At 44.0% G+C, this 19,675-nt stretch overlaps 1 protein-coding gene across 7 annotated transcripts in view; it reads right to left on the reverse strand.

Moving 5' to 3' along the window:
- LOC126470365 (thrombospondin type-1 domain-containing protein 7A-like) overlaps positions 1 to 19,675 on the reverse strand; it is a 1,214,159-nt gene that overhangs the window by 321,522 nt on the left and 872,962 nt on the right. For all 7 annotated transcript variants that reach the window (XM_050098173.1, XM_050098171.1, XM_050098172.1 and 4 more), the window contains one exon: positions 12,314 to 12,417. In XM_050098173.1, the coding sequence (XP_049954130.1) occupies positions 12,314 to 12,417 (104 nt within the window). The remainder of the gene's footprint in view (positions 1 to 12,313; positions 12,418 to 19,675) is intronic.

Below are 19,675 nucleotides of genomic sequence, written 5' to 3' on the forward strand. Positions count from 1 at the left end.
TTTATGTATCCAGAAAGGCCCGTACAGGACCTGCAACATGCGGTCGTGCATTATCCTGCTGAAATGTAGGGTTTCACAGGGATAAAATGAAGGGTATAGCCACAGGTCATAACACACCTGAAATGTAACGTCCACTGTTCAAAGTGCTGTCAATGCGAACAAGAGGTGACCGAGACGTATAATCAATGGCACCCCATACCATCACGCCGGGTGATACGCCAGTGTGGCGATGATGAAAACACGCTTCCAATGTGCGTTCACCGCGATGTCGCCAAACACGGATGCGACCATCATGATGCTGTAAACAGAACCTGGATTCATCCGAAAAAATGACGTTTTGCCATTCGTGCACCCAGGTTCGTCGTTGAGTACACCATCGCAGGCGCTCCTATCTGTGATGCAGCGTCAAGGGAACCGCAGCCATGGTCTTGGAGGTGATAGTCCATGCTGCTGCAAACGTCGTCGAACTGTTCGTGCAGATGATTGTTGTCTTGCAAACGTCCTCATCTGTTGACTCAGGGATCGAGACGTGGCTGCACGATCCGTTACAGCCATGCGGATAAGATGCCTGTCATCTCGATTGCTAGTGATACGAGGCCGTTGGGATCCAGCACGGCGTTCCGTATTACCCTCCTGAACCCACCGATTCCATATTCTACTAACAGTCATTGCATCTCGACCAACGCGAGCAGCAATGTCGCCATACGATAAACCGCAATCGCGACAGGCTACAGTCCGACCTTTATCAAAGTCGGAAACGTGATGGTACGCATTTCTCCCCCTTACACGAGGCATCACAACAACGTTTCACCAGGCAACGCCGGTCAACTACTGTTTGCGTATGAGAAATTGGTTGGAAACTTTCCTCATGTCAGCACGTTGTAGGTGTCGCCACCGGCACCAACCTTGTGTGAATGCTCTGAAAAGCTAATCATCTGCATATTACAGCATCTTCTTCCTGTCCGTTAAATTTAGAATCTGTAGCACGTCATTTTCGTGGTGTAGCAATTTTAATGGCCAGTAGTGTATGAACGTTAGTTCGTCTGTTTCAATTGATGTTTTGAAAGGTCAAACTGTGTTTCGAGGAGGTCGTTTTCATCTTACTTTTTCTGTTACTAATAATCCTGTTTGTCATTATAGCTCTAATACGTATTGATACTACAATGAAAAGTCTTGTTACGTCATTGGAGCAGATACCTCCTCGTGATGTTCTTGGTTGTCAGACATTTATGATCACTTTGTCTCAAGTTCGTGGTGTTGGAGAAACATCAAGCAATTTTTTATTGGTTAACCATTGTGCGTTAGAACTCGTAGCTGTTGTAAACTTGGTCACAATGATAATATTTGTGTCTTTGTGAAGAGTGGTGTTTTGATGTGACTCGTTCCCTATTGACTCTGAACTGTTTTTCTGTTTGTTACTGTGGTAATTATCGTCGGCAATTACTAACAGCCTAATGACGTTGGTGTACTGAACTGTTAGCGGTGATCGTATTCCACTCCAGTGGTAAGACCTCGGAATCTTTCCTTTGTGAAGTTTCACCCTGTCTCGTGGGTTAAAGAGACACTGGCGACTCTTATTTACATTGACTTCGTAATGTAGCGGTGCAGACAATTAACGTGGCTCCTCTAGTAAACGTTTCCAACTAAATCCGTTAAATAGTACTTCGCGTAATGGGACTGATGACGTTCTGTGGTCCCTTCCTCCCCCCTTTCCCCCCCCCCCCCCCCCCCCAAATCAAGCAACTTAACGTTTGCGTAAACTGTCTCTTGCGCTGAACGTCGTCAAGGGCATGTGGTTTCTGGCCAACGCCGCGAGTTTGACTCCTGCGACATCACGGATACTCCGAGACATGAAAGAAAGGAACTTGCCAATATTCACAGAGCAGTGGACAAGATTGTGGCGCGTACTGAACAAAGCCAACAAGTATTTGTTCATCAGTGACATGCGGACTTATCATCGTAGTTTCAGATGTCTATCGATATATTTGCAGAATACAACGTATTTCGTACCTTAATGGTCAAAATTATTGAGATGGTATAAAATCCTGAACTCCTGAAGTGATTAATTTGAGCTTAGGAACTAACGGTCAGAATAAATATTTAGTCTTTTTGTTGACGTAAAGAACTTACAAAAAAATGGTTCAAATGGCTCTGAGCACTATGGGACTCAACTGCTGAGGTCATTAGTCCCCTAGAACTTAGAACTACTTAAACCTAACTAACCTAAGGACATCACACACATCCATGCCCGAGGCAGGATTCGAACCTGCGACCGTAGCGGTCTCGCGGTTCCGGACTGCGCGCCTAGAACCGCGCGGCCACTTCGGCCGGCCAAAGAACTTACACCTTAAAGCAACAACATGTCGTTACTGCTACTGTTCGAAGTGACTATCACCGGTATCTGTCGACGGGTTACAATAATTCATTCAAAGAGCTGAATTCTGGATTGAAGATATTTAGCCTCATTACTTGTTTACATTGTTTATGAAAAGTGTGTAACTGCTGCTCCACCAGTACTCTCCACACTGCACTGTTAGAAGCGCGCTTTTCACGAGCAAGTTCCCTGGTGCCTATTAATGAAACTCCTCTTGCAGGACCGAACACCATTTTACTGTACGAATAAATTTTGAGAGAGAACTTTGTCCAGCACTCTGGATTTTCAACGACTTAGTTGACTGAATATTTTGTTTATCGATTTCCCTGTAACTTACCAAAAGTAACGAACATGGTTGTCACATGCTTAGTTGTTTAATTTGCCACTGTTATCTTTCTTTTTGTGAGAAATGTAATTGGTGGTTGCCATCAGTCAAGTCCCAAGGTCTTGCGTTTGGTCTAGCAGACCATATTATTGTGTAGCGCTTGTTATAGCTTTATGCAAGGATATCTGACGACCGCTACCCTTTTTGGCATCGTCAGCCTTATCAGAATGTGAAGAAATTTCTTTGCCCTTCTCACAGGGGGCCTCACCTCGCGTCTCAATGAAGTCATCACAACAAACGTTACTTGGCAACTTCTGTGCAACATGTCGTTTGGAATCCAGAGAGGTACGAGCTAGTCGCGCGAGCGTGTTTAAGTTAACTGGTATCAAAACCACTCAAGGTGGCAAACCACTCACCATTCGAGAAGAGGAAATCTGCGGTCCCACGGCGGAAGCAGAAATTACGACTGACTGCTTCACAGACTCCTGCAAAAGGCAGCCCACGAAAAACTGACCGAGGAGATGCCGCCAGCTAACTGGTGCACTACTTACGACCTGACAAGGGAAGTAACACACAGAAAACGACCCACGACAGCCACCCACCAATCGCCCTTCAACAACTCGAGGAATTACTCGACAAACAGAAATGGAACACCACAGAGATGTCGGCAACATCAAAGACTAAGACGATGAACAGAGACTGATCCAAAATATGGAACATGAAGATTGAGACTTAAACATGAAGAGGTTGCACAGAAAAACATCGACGACGATGGCTTCACAACGGTGCAATATAAGCACCGGCACAAACCTGGCACATGAACATCGGACTCAAACGACGAGCAAAGACACTACAAATCTCAAATCGACTTCAACACCTCACGCAAGCGAGGGCTAAAGGTCGGTTAGACCGTCAGTGAGAGAGCACTTCGATTTCCTGCTGCTAATAAGGCGAGTACACCGTTCGCTTGTTACACATTTTTGCGAGCTTCAAACAGGTACAACTTATTTTCAGTTATCTGGGTAGTTACTATTTTATTTTTGTAATTTCTTGCGTGTTTGAGTGCCTACTAGACACAACCGTTTATTTTAATAACAGTGTAGTGTACAGTATCGCCGTTGCTATCGACCCTCGTATCGTACAGGCTTTTGTTTGTTTGGTTAGAACAGCTCAGTGTCGGTTAGACCGTCAGTGAGAGAGCACTTCGATTTCCTGCTGCTAATAAGGCGAGTACACCGTTCGCTTGTAGGGTAAACATAGTCATGTGTAGGGACTGTGGTTGTTGTGAGCGGACGCAAGGAGAATTGGCCACTCTTCGGGGGCAGGTGGAGGCTTTGTCTGTTAGGCTCATCGAGCTCGAGGCGCAGGCGTCGGCTCGTAGTGGCGTTGGGGCAACTGTGGTGAGACCTATGCCTACTTCGGTGGCCTTGGAATCGCATGGAACCCCTGATGTCGCTGCGTCTTCCGGCAGTGAGCATCTTACCGGTCAGCCATCACTCCAGGGTGAATGGCGGACAGTGGTGGGCTCGCGCGTGCCTGGCCGAAAGGCGAAGGTGGGATCTGGCCGCGTGGCAGCTGCCTTACCCCTTTCCAACAGGTACGGGGTGCTTCCTAGTGGTGATTACATCGTTTCCGAGCCACCACAGGATGCCTCGCCTGTTGGGCCAGTGGCCGATTCTCCGGCAAGGTCCCGACAGTCACAGAGGGCGGGCCTATTAGTTATAGGGAGCTCCAACGTTAGGCGGGTTATGGAGCCCCTTAGGAAAATAGCGGGTAGGTCGGGGAAGAATGCCAGTGTGCACTCGGTGTGCTTGCCGGGGGGTCTCGTCCGTAATGTGGAGGAGGCCCTTCCGGCAGCTATTGAACGCACTGGGTGTGACCGGCTGCAGATAGTAGCACATGTCGGAACGAATGACGCCTGCCGCTTGGGTTCTGAGGCCATCCTTGGTTCCTTGCGGCGGCTGGCTGATTTGGTGAAGACAACCAGCATCGCACGCGGAGTGCAAGCTGAGCTTAATATCTGCAGCATAGTGCCCAGAGTCGATCGCGGTCCTCTGGTTTGGAGCCGTGTGGAGGGTCTAAACCAGAGGCTCAGACGACTCTGCGACTATAATGGTTGCAAATTCATCGACCTCCGTTATTGGGTGGAGAACTGTAGGGCCCCCCTAGACAGGTCAGGCGTGCACTACACGCCGGAAGCAGCTACTAGGGTAGCAGAGTACGTGTGGCGTGCACACGGGGGTTTTTTAGGTTAGAGGGACCCCCCCTTGGGCGAAACGATAAAATACCTGACGGCTTACCAGAGAGGACATTATCATCGTTGATAAAGAACGTCCGTCCTCAGAGACCAGAAACAGGAAAAGTCAACGTAATATTGGTAAACTGCAGGAGTATCCAGGGCAAGGTTGCTGAATTAGTATCTCTTATTGAAGGAAATAGTGCGCATATAGTATTAGGAACGGAAAGTTGGTTAAAACCGGAAGTGAACAGTAACGAAATCCTAGACACAGAATGGAATATATACCGCAAGGATAGGATAAACGCCAATGGTGGAGGAGTATTTATAGCAGTAAAGAATTCAATAATATCCAGTGAAGTTATTAGCGAATGCGAATGTGAAATAATCTGGGTTAAGTTAAGTATCAAAGGTGGGTCAGATATGATAGTCGGATGCTTCTATAGACCACCTGCATCAGCAACCGTAGTAGTTGAGCGCCTCAGAGAGAACCTGCAGAACGTCGTGAAGAAGTTTCGTGATCATACTATTGTAATAGGGGGAGACTTCAATCTCCCAGGTATAGAATGGGATAGTCACACAATCAGAACTGGAGCCAGGGACAGAGACTCTTGTGACATTATCCTGACTGCCTTGTCCGAGAATTACTTCGAGCAGATAGTTAGAGAACCAACTCGTGAAGCTAACGTTTTAGACCTCATAGCAACAAATAGACCGGAACTTTTCGACTCCGTGAATGTAGAAGAGGGTATCAGTGATCATAAGTCAGTGGTTGCATCAATGACTACAAGTGTAATAAGAAATGCCAAGAAAGGAAGGAAAATATATTTGCTTAACAAGAGTGATAGGGCACAAATCGCAGAATATCTGAGTGACCACCATCAAACGTTCATTTCTGAGGAAGAGGATGTGGAACAAAAATGGAAAAAATTCAGAAACATCGTCCAGTACGCCTTAGATAAGTTCGTACCGACTAAGGTCCAAAGCGAGGGGAAAGATCCACCGTGGTATAACAATCATGTACGAAAGGTACTACGGAAACAAGAAAGCTTCATCATAGGTTTAAGAGTAGTCGAATCATAGCTGATAAGGAAAAGCTGAACGAAGCGAAAAAGAGCGTAAAGAGAGCAATTAGAGAAGCATTCAACGAATTCGAACATAAAACATTGGCAAACAATCTAAACAAGAACCCTAAAAAGTTTTGGTGATATGTAAAATCGGTAAGCGGATCTAAATCCCCTATTCAGTCACTCGTTGACCACGATGGCACCGAAACAGAGGACGACCGAAGAAAGGCAGAAATACTGAATTCAGTGTTCCGAAACTGTTTCACTGCGGAAAATCGTAACACGGTCCCTGACTTCAGCCGTCGCACGGACGCCAAAATGGAAAATATTGAAATAAACGATATCGGAATTGAAAAACAACTGCTATCACTTAGTAGCGGAAAAGCATCCGGACCAGACGAGATACCCTTAAGATTCTACAGTGATTATGCTAAAGAACTTGCCCCCTTTCTATCAGCAATTTATCGTAGATCGCTGGAAGAACGTAAAGTACCTAGCGACTGGAAGAAAGCGCAGGTCGTTCCCATTTTCAAGAAGGGTCATAAATCAGATGCGAATAATTATAGGCCTATTTCGCTTACGTCAATCTGTTGTAGAATAATGGAACATGTTTTGTGTTCTCGTATTATGACGTTCTTAGATAATACAAATCTCCTTCATCATAACCAACATGGATTCCGCAAACAGAGATCATGTGAAACTCAGCTCGCCCTATTTGCCCAAGAAATTCATAGTGCCGTAGACACTGGCGAGCAGATTGATGCCGTATTCCTGGACTTCAGGAAGGCATTTGATACGGTTCCGCACTTACGTTTAGTGAAAAAAATACGAGCTTACGGAATATCGGACCAGGTTTGTGATTGGATTCAGGATTTCCTAGAAGAAAGAACACAACATGTCATTCTTAACGGTTCAAAATCTGCAGATGTAGAGGTAATTTCGGGAGTACCGCAGGGAAGCGTGATAGGACCTTTATTGTTTACAATATACATAAATGACTTAGTTGACAACATCGGTAGCTCCGTGAGGCTATTTGCAGATGACACGGTTGTCTACAAGAAAGTAGCAACATCAGAAGACTCGTACGTACTCCAGGAGGACCTGCAGAGGATTAATGCATGGTGCGACAGCTGGCAGCTTTCCCTAAACGTAGATAAATGTAATATAATGCGCATACATAGGGGCAGAAATCCATTCCAGTACGATTATGCCATAGGTGGTAAATCATTGAAAGCGGTAACGACCGTAAAATACTTAGGAGTTACTATCCGGAGCGATCTGAAGTGGAATGATCACATAAAACAAATAGTGGGAAAAGCAGGCGCCAGGTTGAGATTCATAGGAAGAATTCTAAGAAAATGTGACTCATCGACGAAAGAAGTAGCTTACAAAACGCTTGTTCGTCCGATTCTTGAGTATTGCTCATCAGTATGGGACCCTTACCAGGTTGGATTAATAGAAGAGATAGACATGATCCAGCGAAAAGCAGCGCGATTCGTCATGGGGACATTTAGTCAGCGCGAGAGCGTTACCGAGATGCTGAACAAGCTCCAGTGGCGGACACTTCAAGAAAGGCGTTACGCAATACGGAGAGGTTTATTATCGAAATTACGAGAGAGCACATTCCGGGAAGAGATGGGCAACATATTACTACCGCCCACATATATCTCGCGTAATGATCACAACGAAAAGATCCGAGAAATTAGAGCAAATACAGAGACTTACAAGCAGTCGTTCTTCCCACGCACAATTCGTGAATGGAACAGGGAAGGGGGGATCAGATAGTGGTACAATAAGTACCCTCCGCCACACACCGTAAGGTGGCTCGCGGAGTATAGATGTAGATGTAGATGTAGATGACGAACAGGAGGATCTATAGCACATTCCACCACCAGAACAGGAACCATCGTTGGATGATTTCCACGACCACTGAAGAAAATATCTCAGTCACCATCTATTATACAGAAATATACCACGAAATTAGTGTTGTATTGAAAATATACATAATGGGCGAAATAGAAGATATTTACCAATTCAACAGAATCGAGTATCACTTTGATTCGTACACGGTTCAGCTACAGCTTTCTTCCAATAAAACAAGCTCGACATTTTCACATTCAACTTCCAGAAAAGAAGCTGCTGAAAGGTTTTTCCGAAATAGTTGCATTAGACGAACTGACGACAGCAGTACGTGAGAAACGATTTCCTGTAGCCACAGTCTACCAGTAGAAGCAGCGAGAAGAAACTACCAAAGATTTGTGTCCTCTTCCCAATTACTTCATGATTCTGCCGAAGGACAAAAACAGCTGCCACATTTGTGGCACAAAATATACACTAGAATGTGCGTTGAAGACGTTATACGGAAGGAGGGACCATCCCAATGCAAGTGCTGCCAGCTCTTCAAGCATAGGGGGAAATACTAACATCTTCCGCCAATTGTGTGCGTTGCGCTGGCTATCAGCACTCTTATGACCACAATGCCGAAGGTGGCTATAGATAAATGCCGCAGTTGTGAACCGGAGGATCGTGTCTCGTATAGAAGCTATCCACATACAAAGAACCGCTCCACAACCACGAACGACGAGCCGCTGCCCGATCACAACCACCCAGACGCACAAAAATTGTCATGCCGACATTCAAGGACCTTACCAACTTTCTGAGGAACGCCAAAAGCCAGCACACGAAACGCAGCAGCCTCAGCAACAACAATCACCTCATAATCAGCAGTACTGACAGTAAGTACGAGCTTCCTCCCAGAGTAGACGACAGACATATTCGCGACTAGCAGACCCTGACTTGAAAACTATTTCATTATCATCAAAGGGGCTATCACGCCCGTTCTCATGGACATTCGGAAGTTGTTGATAATGCTCCAACAAAAACGTACAAGCATACTTACCCTCGTTGAGGGTATTATAAAAGCGTTCGTCTCACCATAAAATGGCTAAAAGAGAACGCACCACTCAGATCCGTTTCTGTACATGGAATGCTAACGGATTCAAAACACGGAAGTGGAACTTTGAGAATCCATCACACCTAGGGATTAGACGTCCTACTTATTCTCCAGCCGCATTCAGTGGAAACTACGCCGCTCAAACTCCGGAACAAGCAGGACTATGGGACTAATAAACTTGGTTGCAGGGGAGAAGGCACCGCGGTATTTACCAAGAACACCTTCATCCACTCTATTAAGGACTTACCGCCAATGATGTCTTGGGAAGCGGTAGTTGTCACAGTCCACATGCCGGTTGGGGAGTAGTTCTACTCGTCGCATACCTGCCTCATTCCAAATGACCTCCGCCAACTACTCCACACGTATGACAAGACACTACTTGGAGACGATTTGAATGCGATGAACACGGCCTGGGATTCGTTTACGATCAACCCCAAGGGGTGACTCCTGTATGATCTGGAACAGTACTTAGAGGTGACTGTGCATGGACCACCGCATCCAACCAGGACTCCTTACTTTTGTCATTAAACGTCGGATGTTTTAGATATTCTCATCGTCAAAAACCTCTATATTAATCTGCATCAGAAGACCATTGATGACCTAGCCTCCGATAATTTGCCGGTCGTTGGAGTGGTTGAACGAGGAGGGTTTTCACATAAACCTCGCCTAACGAGCGAATCAACTGGGACAATTTCAGCTCCTACTTCACTAACAATGTCAGGCCGAAACGGAACATGTACTCCAAGGAATGCGCAGACGAGAGAATCCAACTGTTCAGCATCAAAATCTCGACAGCTACAAAATAGTGTAGACCACCTTTGTGATTTCAGATCTGAACGCTGAACCATTTGCACCGTGATTACAAGAATTAAAAATCCAAGGGACCTGGAGCAGAAGAAGATGGAAGTGATACAGAAATCCGGCTCACTGGCAGGAAATGAACTGCCTATCAAGGTAACTTCGCCAACGAGCAGTAGAATGGAGGCAGAGATGTTGAGCAAACAAGATGGCCTAATTCCTCTTGGACACAACAGAAAAATGGGAAGTTGTCAGAGGCCACAGACAACCCACACCTGCCAAACGTGCAATAAAAGGTCTTGTTTATGACTCACTAGCGAAGGCGGAACTTTGCGGAAACGTCTATTACCGGCAGACGGTGACTTCTCAATCTCCGGCCAAGGCACAACATTAGCTCTGACAGGAAGAGGAAAGGGTGACGCTACTCACCACTAAATTTCCACGGAAATTGTCACAGGATCGACCTACGCTGATGACGCCTTAAAAGGTAAGAAAATTATCCAGAAAAACAAAAATAATTTAGACGCAAAGGATTACATCGGCAGTGCAGAACTTAAGCATTTGTCACTAAAGCTTATAATGCTGCCTAGAAGTATAGTTAACGGCTGTATTTATTAGCATACTTTCCCGAAACCTGGAATACAGCTCAAGTCATCCCGATTCCGCAGCCTGGAAAATATAATACAAAATCTGAAAACTATCGACCGATATGTTTGTTACCAATGATGGAAAAAATACTTGAAAGGGTTCTCCGCAATAGAATTACTGCCCAACTGGAGCAACACAGCGTTATGCTCGGCTCCCAAGTGAAGTTTCCTGTGGAAGTCCAACTCATCCGGATAACAGCATTCATACCTTCACTAGATCCACCTCAACACTAGACACTGAAAAAAGGCGTATGAGAAAGTGTGGCGCCAGAAGGTCCTGGAGAGACTTTTAACAAGCAGTCGTATCTAAGATTGCTATGTGGAGTTATTGGGTACCTTCATGCACGATGGAAAGCCCTTCGTCCCACTAAAGGGCAAGACATCTGGCAATAAATATACCGTTGCAGGTATCCCTCAAGGCTCTCTTCTGTCGCCTCTACTTTTTAATATTTACATAAATGATGTACTATTGGAAAATCAAGTGTCAACGAGCCCCTACATCGATGATACGGCATTTTAAACTATGGAACGTAACCTACCACAGATGCAGCGGCAACTGGACAGGCTCGAAATTTGGGCCTACCATCCGAGCTACAAAGATTACGGCCAATACTGGACACGAGATTAATGATAAACGATGACAGAATACCTTAGAAGGCTCAAGCAAAATATCTTGCAGTTTGATTAAATTAGGAACTTATAATTACCACTCATATAATGGAGAAGAATACGAAGCTTAAGATGATCCAACCCCTGACGTTGATGTTGTTCAGAAGAGACCTCAATCATTTAAACAAGCATCGACCTTACAATGCAACTGTACAATCCACCTTACTATACGGTAGCTCACTATGGAGACAACTTGTGTCCTAAGTATAAAAGAACACCAAATCCTGAAACAGAAATGCCATAAGGGAAGTTTAGAACTCCTATGGTGGATGAGTACGAGAGCAGTACACAGGTGACTACTAGATAAACATCTCATTGAGTGGATACGCGACCACGCCTGCAATATCTTTAACTGGATAGAAGGTCTACGACACGTCATTCGAGAACCAAACGATGCAGGCACAGCACGTCCACGACCATGGCATCGTTACAAAGTTCCCCAGCAACTAGTGGCCAACTAGCTAGAGAACTCGCCTACCCTATTCAAGCCAGAAGTTTTAGCTGAATTTTACGCCTCTATTTTCAGTTTAGGTTCCCAGAAGTGGAAAAGACCCATTTGTGTGCCAACTCTCATCTGAAAGTGTCAGATAACGAGAAAACTTACTGTTACTTAATTCTATAGAAACATAGACCGCTAAATGTGGTAAACCTTCAGACACACCATATAAACAATAATAATAATAAAAATTCTACTTGTGTCCAGCATAGTTGACTCTTTGACTTGACGTATTTCCAAAATTTTTCGTTCTCTCGCCAGACACACAATTCCCTCGGCAGCGCTGTGGAGCTAAATATGACGTGGTGAATGCGCTTGTTGTTATTTGCATTGTAGAGGACGAAGTCAAAGGCTCCGCGAGAACTTCACAGATAGCAGCAAAGGGACTGATAACTTAACATGCCCAGCTGACGAACGGATAACTATCTGCATTGAAACATCTCTTCACTCTATGGACCATTAATAAGAGATCTACCCCTGACAAGCACAGTGTGGTGATAACAAGCTATAGCGTTCCACCTCTTCTCTCCTTGTTGGGCAAACCATGCCTAGACCTTGTCGTGAGTCAGGGCACTAATGTGTGTGTGTGTGTGTGTGTGTGTGTGTGTGTGTGTATGTGTGTGTGTGTGTAAATCAACATTTTGCAGTTTCTCTAATCATGAAGAATGCTATCGGCTATAGATCTTTAGAGTCAACAACAGGGATAGATACTCAGGTACAGGGTGAGGACGAGCTTGGAGGTACCCACCTTGCGGAAACCATAAGTTATCAGGGTTGCATTCCGTCGGGCGACACGGACCCCAGGCGGCCCAAGCAGCGACCTCGCAGTCTCTCGGACACGCCACCTCGCACCTGCAACACACATTACTCAGTCACGCAAATAAACAGGGCAGCTGCCAGCAGTCTTCTATATTCATGGAGCGAGCGATGAAGAATGGCGAAGTGTAGAGGAGTGCATAGTAATGCGTTCGGTTCAAGGTTGAAGGAAGTTAGGGGAATGGACTGGTAAGAGGGTGAATGGGATTATAAGGACAGGAGGAATGATTCATAGCACAGATACAGCGTTGGTATTAATAAAATGTTGTTTTCGTCGGAAAAGAAAAAGGATGGAAAGGAAGGAGGATGACTACTGTTTAACGCCCCATTGACACTGAGGTCATTAGAGACGGAGCACAAGCTCAGTATATTTCACTGATGGGGAAGGAAATATCCCATGCCTTTTCAAAGAAACCATTCTGGGATTTACTTGGAACGATTTAGGGATATCTCGGAAAATCTAAATCCTGATGGTCGGACGTCGTATGTGTTGTAAATGAAAAAACACAGACAGGGATTTAAAGCCCTGTTGATGGCCAGGAAGAGTTGCGCTATACTAAAACTGCTTTGGATAGTTTTGGTGCAGTACATAAATCACTTAGTAAATGGTAGGATTACCGGTAGTATTGGTAGAATTGTCAGGGAAAGAAACATAAATAAATGTGTAAGAGGGAAAATGGGAGCGGAGGAATTCTCTTTGTTTCTTTGGTTGTTTATCTTGCACATAATTAGAACCGTACATCATTCAGTGTTGATCGATTGTGTATTTCGCGTCCTTTCAGAATATAAGTAGCATTTTATAGGTAAGCCGGCCGCGGTGGTCTAGCGGTTCTAGGCGCTCAGTCCGGAGCCGCGCGACTGCTACGGTCGCAGGTTCGAATCCTGCCTCGGGCATGGATGTGTGTGATGTCCTTAGGTTAGTTAGGTTTAACTAGTTCTAAGTTCTAGGGGACTGATGACCATAGATGTTAAGTCCCATAGTGCTCAGAGCCATTTGAACCATTTTTTTTATAGGTAATAAAAATTAATTGATCGCGTAACGTCAATTACTTTTGATGGAGGCACAGTTTACATGCACAAACATAAAGAGGATATAAAATCATTGTTGTTATTTTGTGCTCAATTGTACTTTCTTCATAGTAATCAGCCGGCCGGAGTGGCCGTGCGGTTCTAGGCGCTACAGTCTGGACCCGAGCGACCGCTCCGGTCGCAGGTTCGAATCCTGCCTCGGGCATGGATGTGTGTGATGTCCTTAAGTTAGTTAGGTTTAATTAGTTCTAAGTTCTAGGCGACTGATGACCTCAGAAGTTAAGTCGTATAGTGCTCAGAGCCATTTGAATCATAGTAATCAGAGATGGTTCAAATGAATCTGAGCAGTATGGAACTTAACAGTGATCAAAGACAACAGTTTCTTGTTATTTTCTGATAAGTCCGAAAGTTGTTAGCATAAACATGTTTTATATAAGTTCGAAGAAGTATTGAAACGAGGTCTGATATCTTTTTATTTTGCCGTATTTTTTATATTTTATCTTTTTGTTGAGAAAATTGCTTTTTCTAGTGCTATATGATAAATCTGTATTGTTTACATTACTTTTACTACTACATCACTCTGTTTCACGTCGCAAATTAATAATTTTCGAACAAAACGTGAATTAAACATTGACAATTTCAGTTTTGCTATAAATGTTGTTTATTCTTAAGTGACAGACAGGACGCTTACTATGGAGAACAAAAATGTTTCTTAGGTTACCCGTCACACACGCACTGCATTTCCACTTCCTAGAGCGTTCATACAATCGTCGTGTTCTGTTAGGATTTTCTGTTGTGTTGGTCCATCTGTCACTTTAAGCATGAAGATGTTCCGTGTTTTCACATTACTCAATGTTCTATGCGGATTCCTCAGATTGACAGTACATCTAATACTTATACGCTTGTGATATTTCAACAGTTTTGTACACTCGCTACGGACTTTGGCCATAAATTTGCATACTATTTACAAATACACGGTCTTTTCTGTGTATCACAGTTTCCCCTTACTGTGGTTGTGTTCACCGCTTTTTTCCACCTACACAGTTCGTGGATCTGTCTTTTGTTTGCTAAAAGTTTTTGACCTTTTAATGTCGTTACTTTAGCGTCCAGATTGTTCAACACTTAAAATGCACTTTTCGCACACAATTTGTAGACATCCTCACTCAGTTTCGAGACGATTCATGGATTAAGGGAATCTAATAAGACACTGATCGCATACGTAAAGAGAGCGATCGTTGTGAGGCAACGTCTGGTAGGTATGCACCACACACCACACCCAAAATACGGGTAGTGGGGTTACGACATTAACCGACCAAAGCTACTAGGAAAACTACCATAGTCTACTCTTAGTTACGGTAGCCTACGGCAGCCTAAGGAAATTTTACATCTCTAAGTCCAGGAAATTAGCGACGGAGCATAAAGCTCCTTTACAAAACATCCATCCGTGTTTTTACTACAATCGATTCAGGTGAACTGACAGAACACCTAAGTCTGGGGTACCGGATGGTCAATTGAATACTGGTTCTCCGCGATGTGCAGTGTCGTTACCACTGCGCCAAGTCGATCGCTAATTTTGTCGTTACTGTATGTTTGTGCACAACTGCACAGAAGGGTATCTCAAGCGTCAAATTCATCAGCGAAAACTTTTTGTAACTTATCCAAAACTGATATAGATTTATAATAAACGTTTATCTCTTTCGAGAATTAAGAAATTGTTGACTGAATTTAAACTTGTATCGCTCGTAAAGATGGTTTTTCCTGAAGAAGGTGCCAGAAATTAGAACCACAAATGAATACCCCGGAAAGGTGGAATTGGATAAGGTATATGAAATACTTGATACCTAATGTGTATTAAAAGAAGGAGAACAGTGTATCTTACACAAGTAATTAAATATAAGGATATTTGGTGCAAGATGGATGCCGCATTTGTTGAATGTTGACCAAATCGTACCACAAGAATGAATTTATCGTCAGTCGTCTTAAAAAATTGCAGTCTATATTGTGCACAAATTTGATATTGTGGGTAAGGTTTAGGTCCATGTCAGATACGAAACAGTAACCATATCAGTATGTGGAAGCTGGTGGCTGTCTACCAAATAAAGACGAAGTCAATATTATAAGGGATAGTCATAAGGAAACGTGACAGACGGAAAAAATGAAGTAAACTGTTTATTATTTCAAAAGTAACCGCTACAGCTGTCAGTATATTTATCCAACCGTTACACAAGACGCTCAGTGCCTTTACGGAAAAATATTTGCGCCTGCCTACTGAACCATAATTGTACCCAGGCGTGCACCTCTTCGTCCGTAGTAAATCGACGGCCACGAATGTCTTCAGGACTCCCAAAATATGGAAATCGTGTGTGTAGTGATCGGGACTGTATTGAGGATGGGGAAGGGCTTTTCATCGAAAGTTCCACAGCGTACTCGAAAAATTCTTGGCAACATGTGGGCCAACATATTATCAAGACTGTTTGGAGTGCGCGGCGGGAATTTCACTGGGAAGTACTAAGACATCCTCCATCTACTCCTGCTCTCTCCCTATGCCATTTCCATACTTTTGGAGCCCTGAAGAAAGACATTTGTGGCCGTCGATGTGCTGCGGACGAAGAGGTGCACGCATGAGTACAATCATGGTTCCGTAAGCACGGCAAACATTTTTCCATGAGGCCACTGACCATCACGTCTCACATTGGGATAAATGTATTAACAGTTATGGTGATTACTTTTGAAACAATAAACAGTTTGTTTACTTTTTTTTCATCTTCCTTGTTTTCATTTGACTACCCTCTAACACTTACCGCAACGTTTATGGCCAATGATTTCTGGGATACAGAGGAGGCTATCATTCTCACGCAAAGAGTGACAAATACTCTGCAAATTTTCTAGACTGAATGGATGAAAATATGCGCATTGCAAAATTACTACGCTGTCTTTATACCTATACCGCGCTGTGGTTGTCGTTTATCGAATATTCGCGATTTGGCGCTTTTTCGTGGATAATGTTGCATACTTTATGTTATATGTTCGTAGTTTTAAAATGCTTTAAATAATGTGTGGCATGACTGAGGGGCGTTGCGTAAATAAAATTTGAGTAGGTACAGCACAGTGGACAATGGGCGGAGGGGCATAGGCGCCAGTGGTGCCACACGACATGGTCACATGATCTCAGTAGTGTGGTAGTATGTACTATTACATCTTTTATTTATCTCACTGTGAATAGACTTAAGTTGGTGGCTAGTGCAAATAAGTTTGTAAATAGTTATGTTGCTCGTGTTTCTCTAGCTGTTTATTAAAAAAATATTATCTTACTATAATTGTTCCTTGCTGTTTGTTCTTGTTATTTCATATTCCTTTGAATTTATTGGCTCATGATTTTGTTTCTAAGATCGTCTTGTGAATTTCGCTTGGTATATCCCATATTTAGAAGGTTTCAAATGGTTTTAGTATTTGAAACCAAAGTGTCTAACCCCAGAAATGTATAGGCCAGCGACTCTGGCACCAGGCAGTATAAGGAGCCCCTGACTTTGGGTCCCAGGGCTACCTGCTCCTCTACAATTTCTAGCTACACAGTGCATAAGCCTTCGCAAGAGTTACATCCCTCTAAAGCAGTTAAGGACAAAAAGAAGAAATCTCGAGAAAAGGCTATTCTGGTGATGTCAGAGACGTCAGATCCCCGCACGCTATCGTACTCAGAATCTGTGTTTACTCCATGTTGTTCCACCCCCACCAGTGACAAACAGTGATCCTGGTGCGTGACCTGTCATCCTGACTCTATAACGCTTGACAAGGATCCCCTTTACGTGATAATTCAATGGAATTGCAATGGATATTAATGTCACGTGCCAGAACTGCGAAACTGATTTCCTACTGATTCGCGACCTGTGTTGCTCTCCAAGAAACGCAATTCACTGATGACCATTCTCCAACTCTTTGAGCATACTGGCCCCAAGAGAGCTACTGGAGGGGTCTATATGCGGCTTCGCAGTGAAGCTTTAACTGAGTGGATTCCCCTCTCGATCACATTGAAAGCAGTAGCAGTGTGAGAACGAACAACCTTAGCGATTACCCTTTGAAATGTCTGTTTATCCCTGGGCAGGGGGAATACGTACCTTATATTTCCACTTTTAGCCAACAACTCTCCCCCCTCCCTTCCTTCTATTTATGGATTTCAGTGCACTCCACCCCCTTTGGTGGAGTACCACGTCAGCTGATAAAGGGCTTCTCATTGACCAACTTCTTTCCGATCTTGATCTGTCTTCTCACTTACGGCATCTTAACTACTTCCTTACCGGATATGGCATTGTTTTGGCTATCGATATTACGCCATCTTCCCTCAGTCTCATGGCATCACAGAAGTGGTAACTATAAGAGGCTTTTTGTTGTAGTGATTACTTTCCGGTGATTTTATCACCGCCCAGTGGGACATTTGCCACATTCGACTATCCAAATAGCCACCTGGCAGTTGTATACTTCTGCAGTCACATTTATCTAGTCTTCGTCAGACTGTATAGGCGAGGTGTTTGGAGATGTCTACGCCGTGATCTCCCACGCCAGTGTCGGCTAACTTCTGAACACATTAGAGAAGCTGAAAAATTCCCCTGTCGTTTACCCCTTGTAATTCTGAGTTGTGTATTGAAGCTTTCAATGACTGGAAACTGTTTCAGGCTCTTGATTGGTCTCATTATACGGCTCCAGATCCTGATAAAATTCATCATCAGATGGTCCAATATCTGAAGGTCATCATGCGACCCAAAGTCTCCGTATACTCTAGGTCCCTAAATACAATTTGCTGGAAGTTATTTTCTTTTGGAATGGAGTGACGGTGACATAATCCGCCTCTTAAAGTAGGGAACAACTCAACGTTCATAGATAGCTACCGGACGATCAGCCTCAATAACGTGTTCTGCAAACTGCCTGAAAGATGGTAGCTCAACAATTATGCTGGGTTCTCAAATCATAGGCTTTATGTCTCCGTACCTGTGTGGTTTCTGGGAAAAACGATTCACTGTCGACCATCTAATTAGATTCGAAAATGTTGTCCAATAAGCGTGTTCCAAACAACATCTCATATAAGTCGTTTGTGACCTGCTTAAGAACTATGACACTGCTTGGCACCATCAAATTTTACTTATCCTCTATGACCGGGGCATTCGTGACTCCCAACTAACTTTTGTTCGTCAGTTTTTACCCCTTCGATTACTTCAGGTTAGAACTTGTATGTCGCTCAACTACTAAATGGCCCAAGAGTTCAGTGTCCCTCAGGAAGCCATGCTAAGTGTGACACTTCCAAGGAATCATCACAAGAAGCTCCACTTGGACGCTTTCCCATAGCTTCCAGTTTTCTCCTCCGAAGGCGCTGGTGACGGATTTCTGTCACTGTACCACGGATCACACCCTCCACGAACTCTATTTGGATACCCAGCGCTTGAATGTTGTTGTAAAGTCGCGATTTTCGGTTCTCCATTTCGATAAAAAGTTGACACAGCTGTTTCACGTTCATCAGTTAGACTAACTGCGTGTGGAAGCTTAATACTTTCTGCTTTCTCGTCGACACCTCTTAGGATGGGATTACTTCATATTTACTGGGCTCTGGTCATCTCGACGACTATGGTTGCCAGGATTATAGCTCAGTGGCACATTTTCTTTTGTAATCATTGGGCACAATACATCATTGTGGAGTATAGTGGCCACTGGTACCTTCAGGATCCGTCGCGTACATACTTTCCTCACTGAAGTGGGGTTCTTACCTCTTGAGTTTCGATGATGCTTACCCTTGCTCACTTACGTAATCACCATACAAAAATTTCCTAACCATCCGAATTAATGTTTTTTTCTCTTCATACCACGGGTACCGGTTGTACTGATGTTCACCCTCAGGTGGCTTTCCCAGTTGGAATGTGCCTCGAACATTCTGCCGACTCCGCATAGCGAGTGCTCCCAGAGATGCTTTTACATCCCTCTTCTCTCTGGTCAGAAACGATATTCGTTACAGGGAGCTGATGGTCATTAATAGAATCCTTTGTTTTATTAAACAGATCTATCTCTGTCGCATTTTAATTTATATTGCTCCAATGAGTAGTCTCTGTGATATCGACCGATGTTTCTCCTGTCACCCTATGACACTTTCTTTTCTCTGATATTAGTCATACTAATTGGTCAGTTGTCTTTCCCTGGATCGCACGTCATATGGGTATAGTGTCATATTCGGTTTTGTAATTACTGGACACAGTACATCACTGTGGAGTAGAGTGACCACTGAATC

Source organism: Schistocerca serialis, chromosome 3 (assembly GCF_023864345.2).
Source record: "Schistocerca serialis cubense isolate TAMUIC-IGC-003099 chromosome 3, iqSchSeri2.2, whole genome shotgun sequence".
In the NCBI taxonomy this organism is placed as follows: Eukaryota; Metazoa; Arthropoda; class Insecta; order Orthoptera; family Acrididae; genus Schistocerca; species Schistocerca serialis.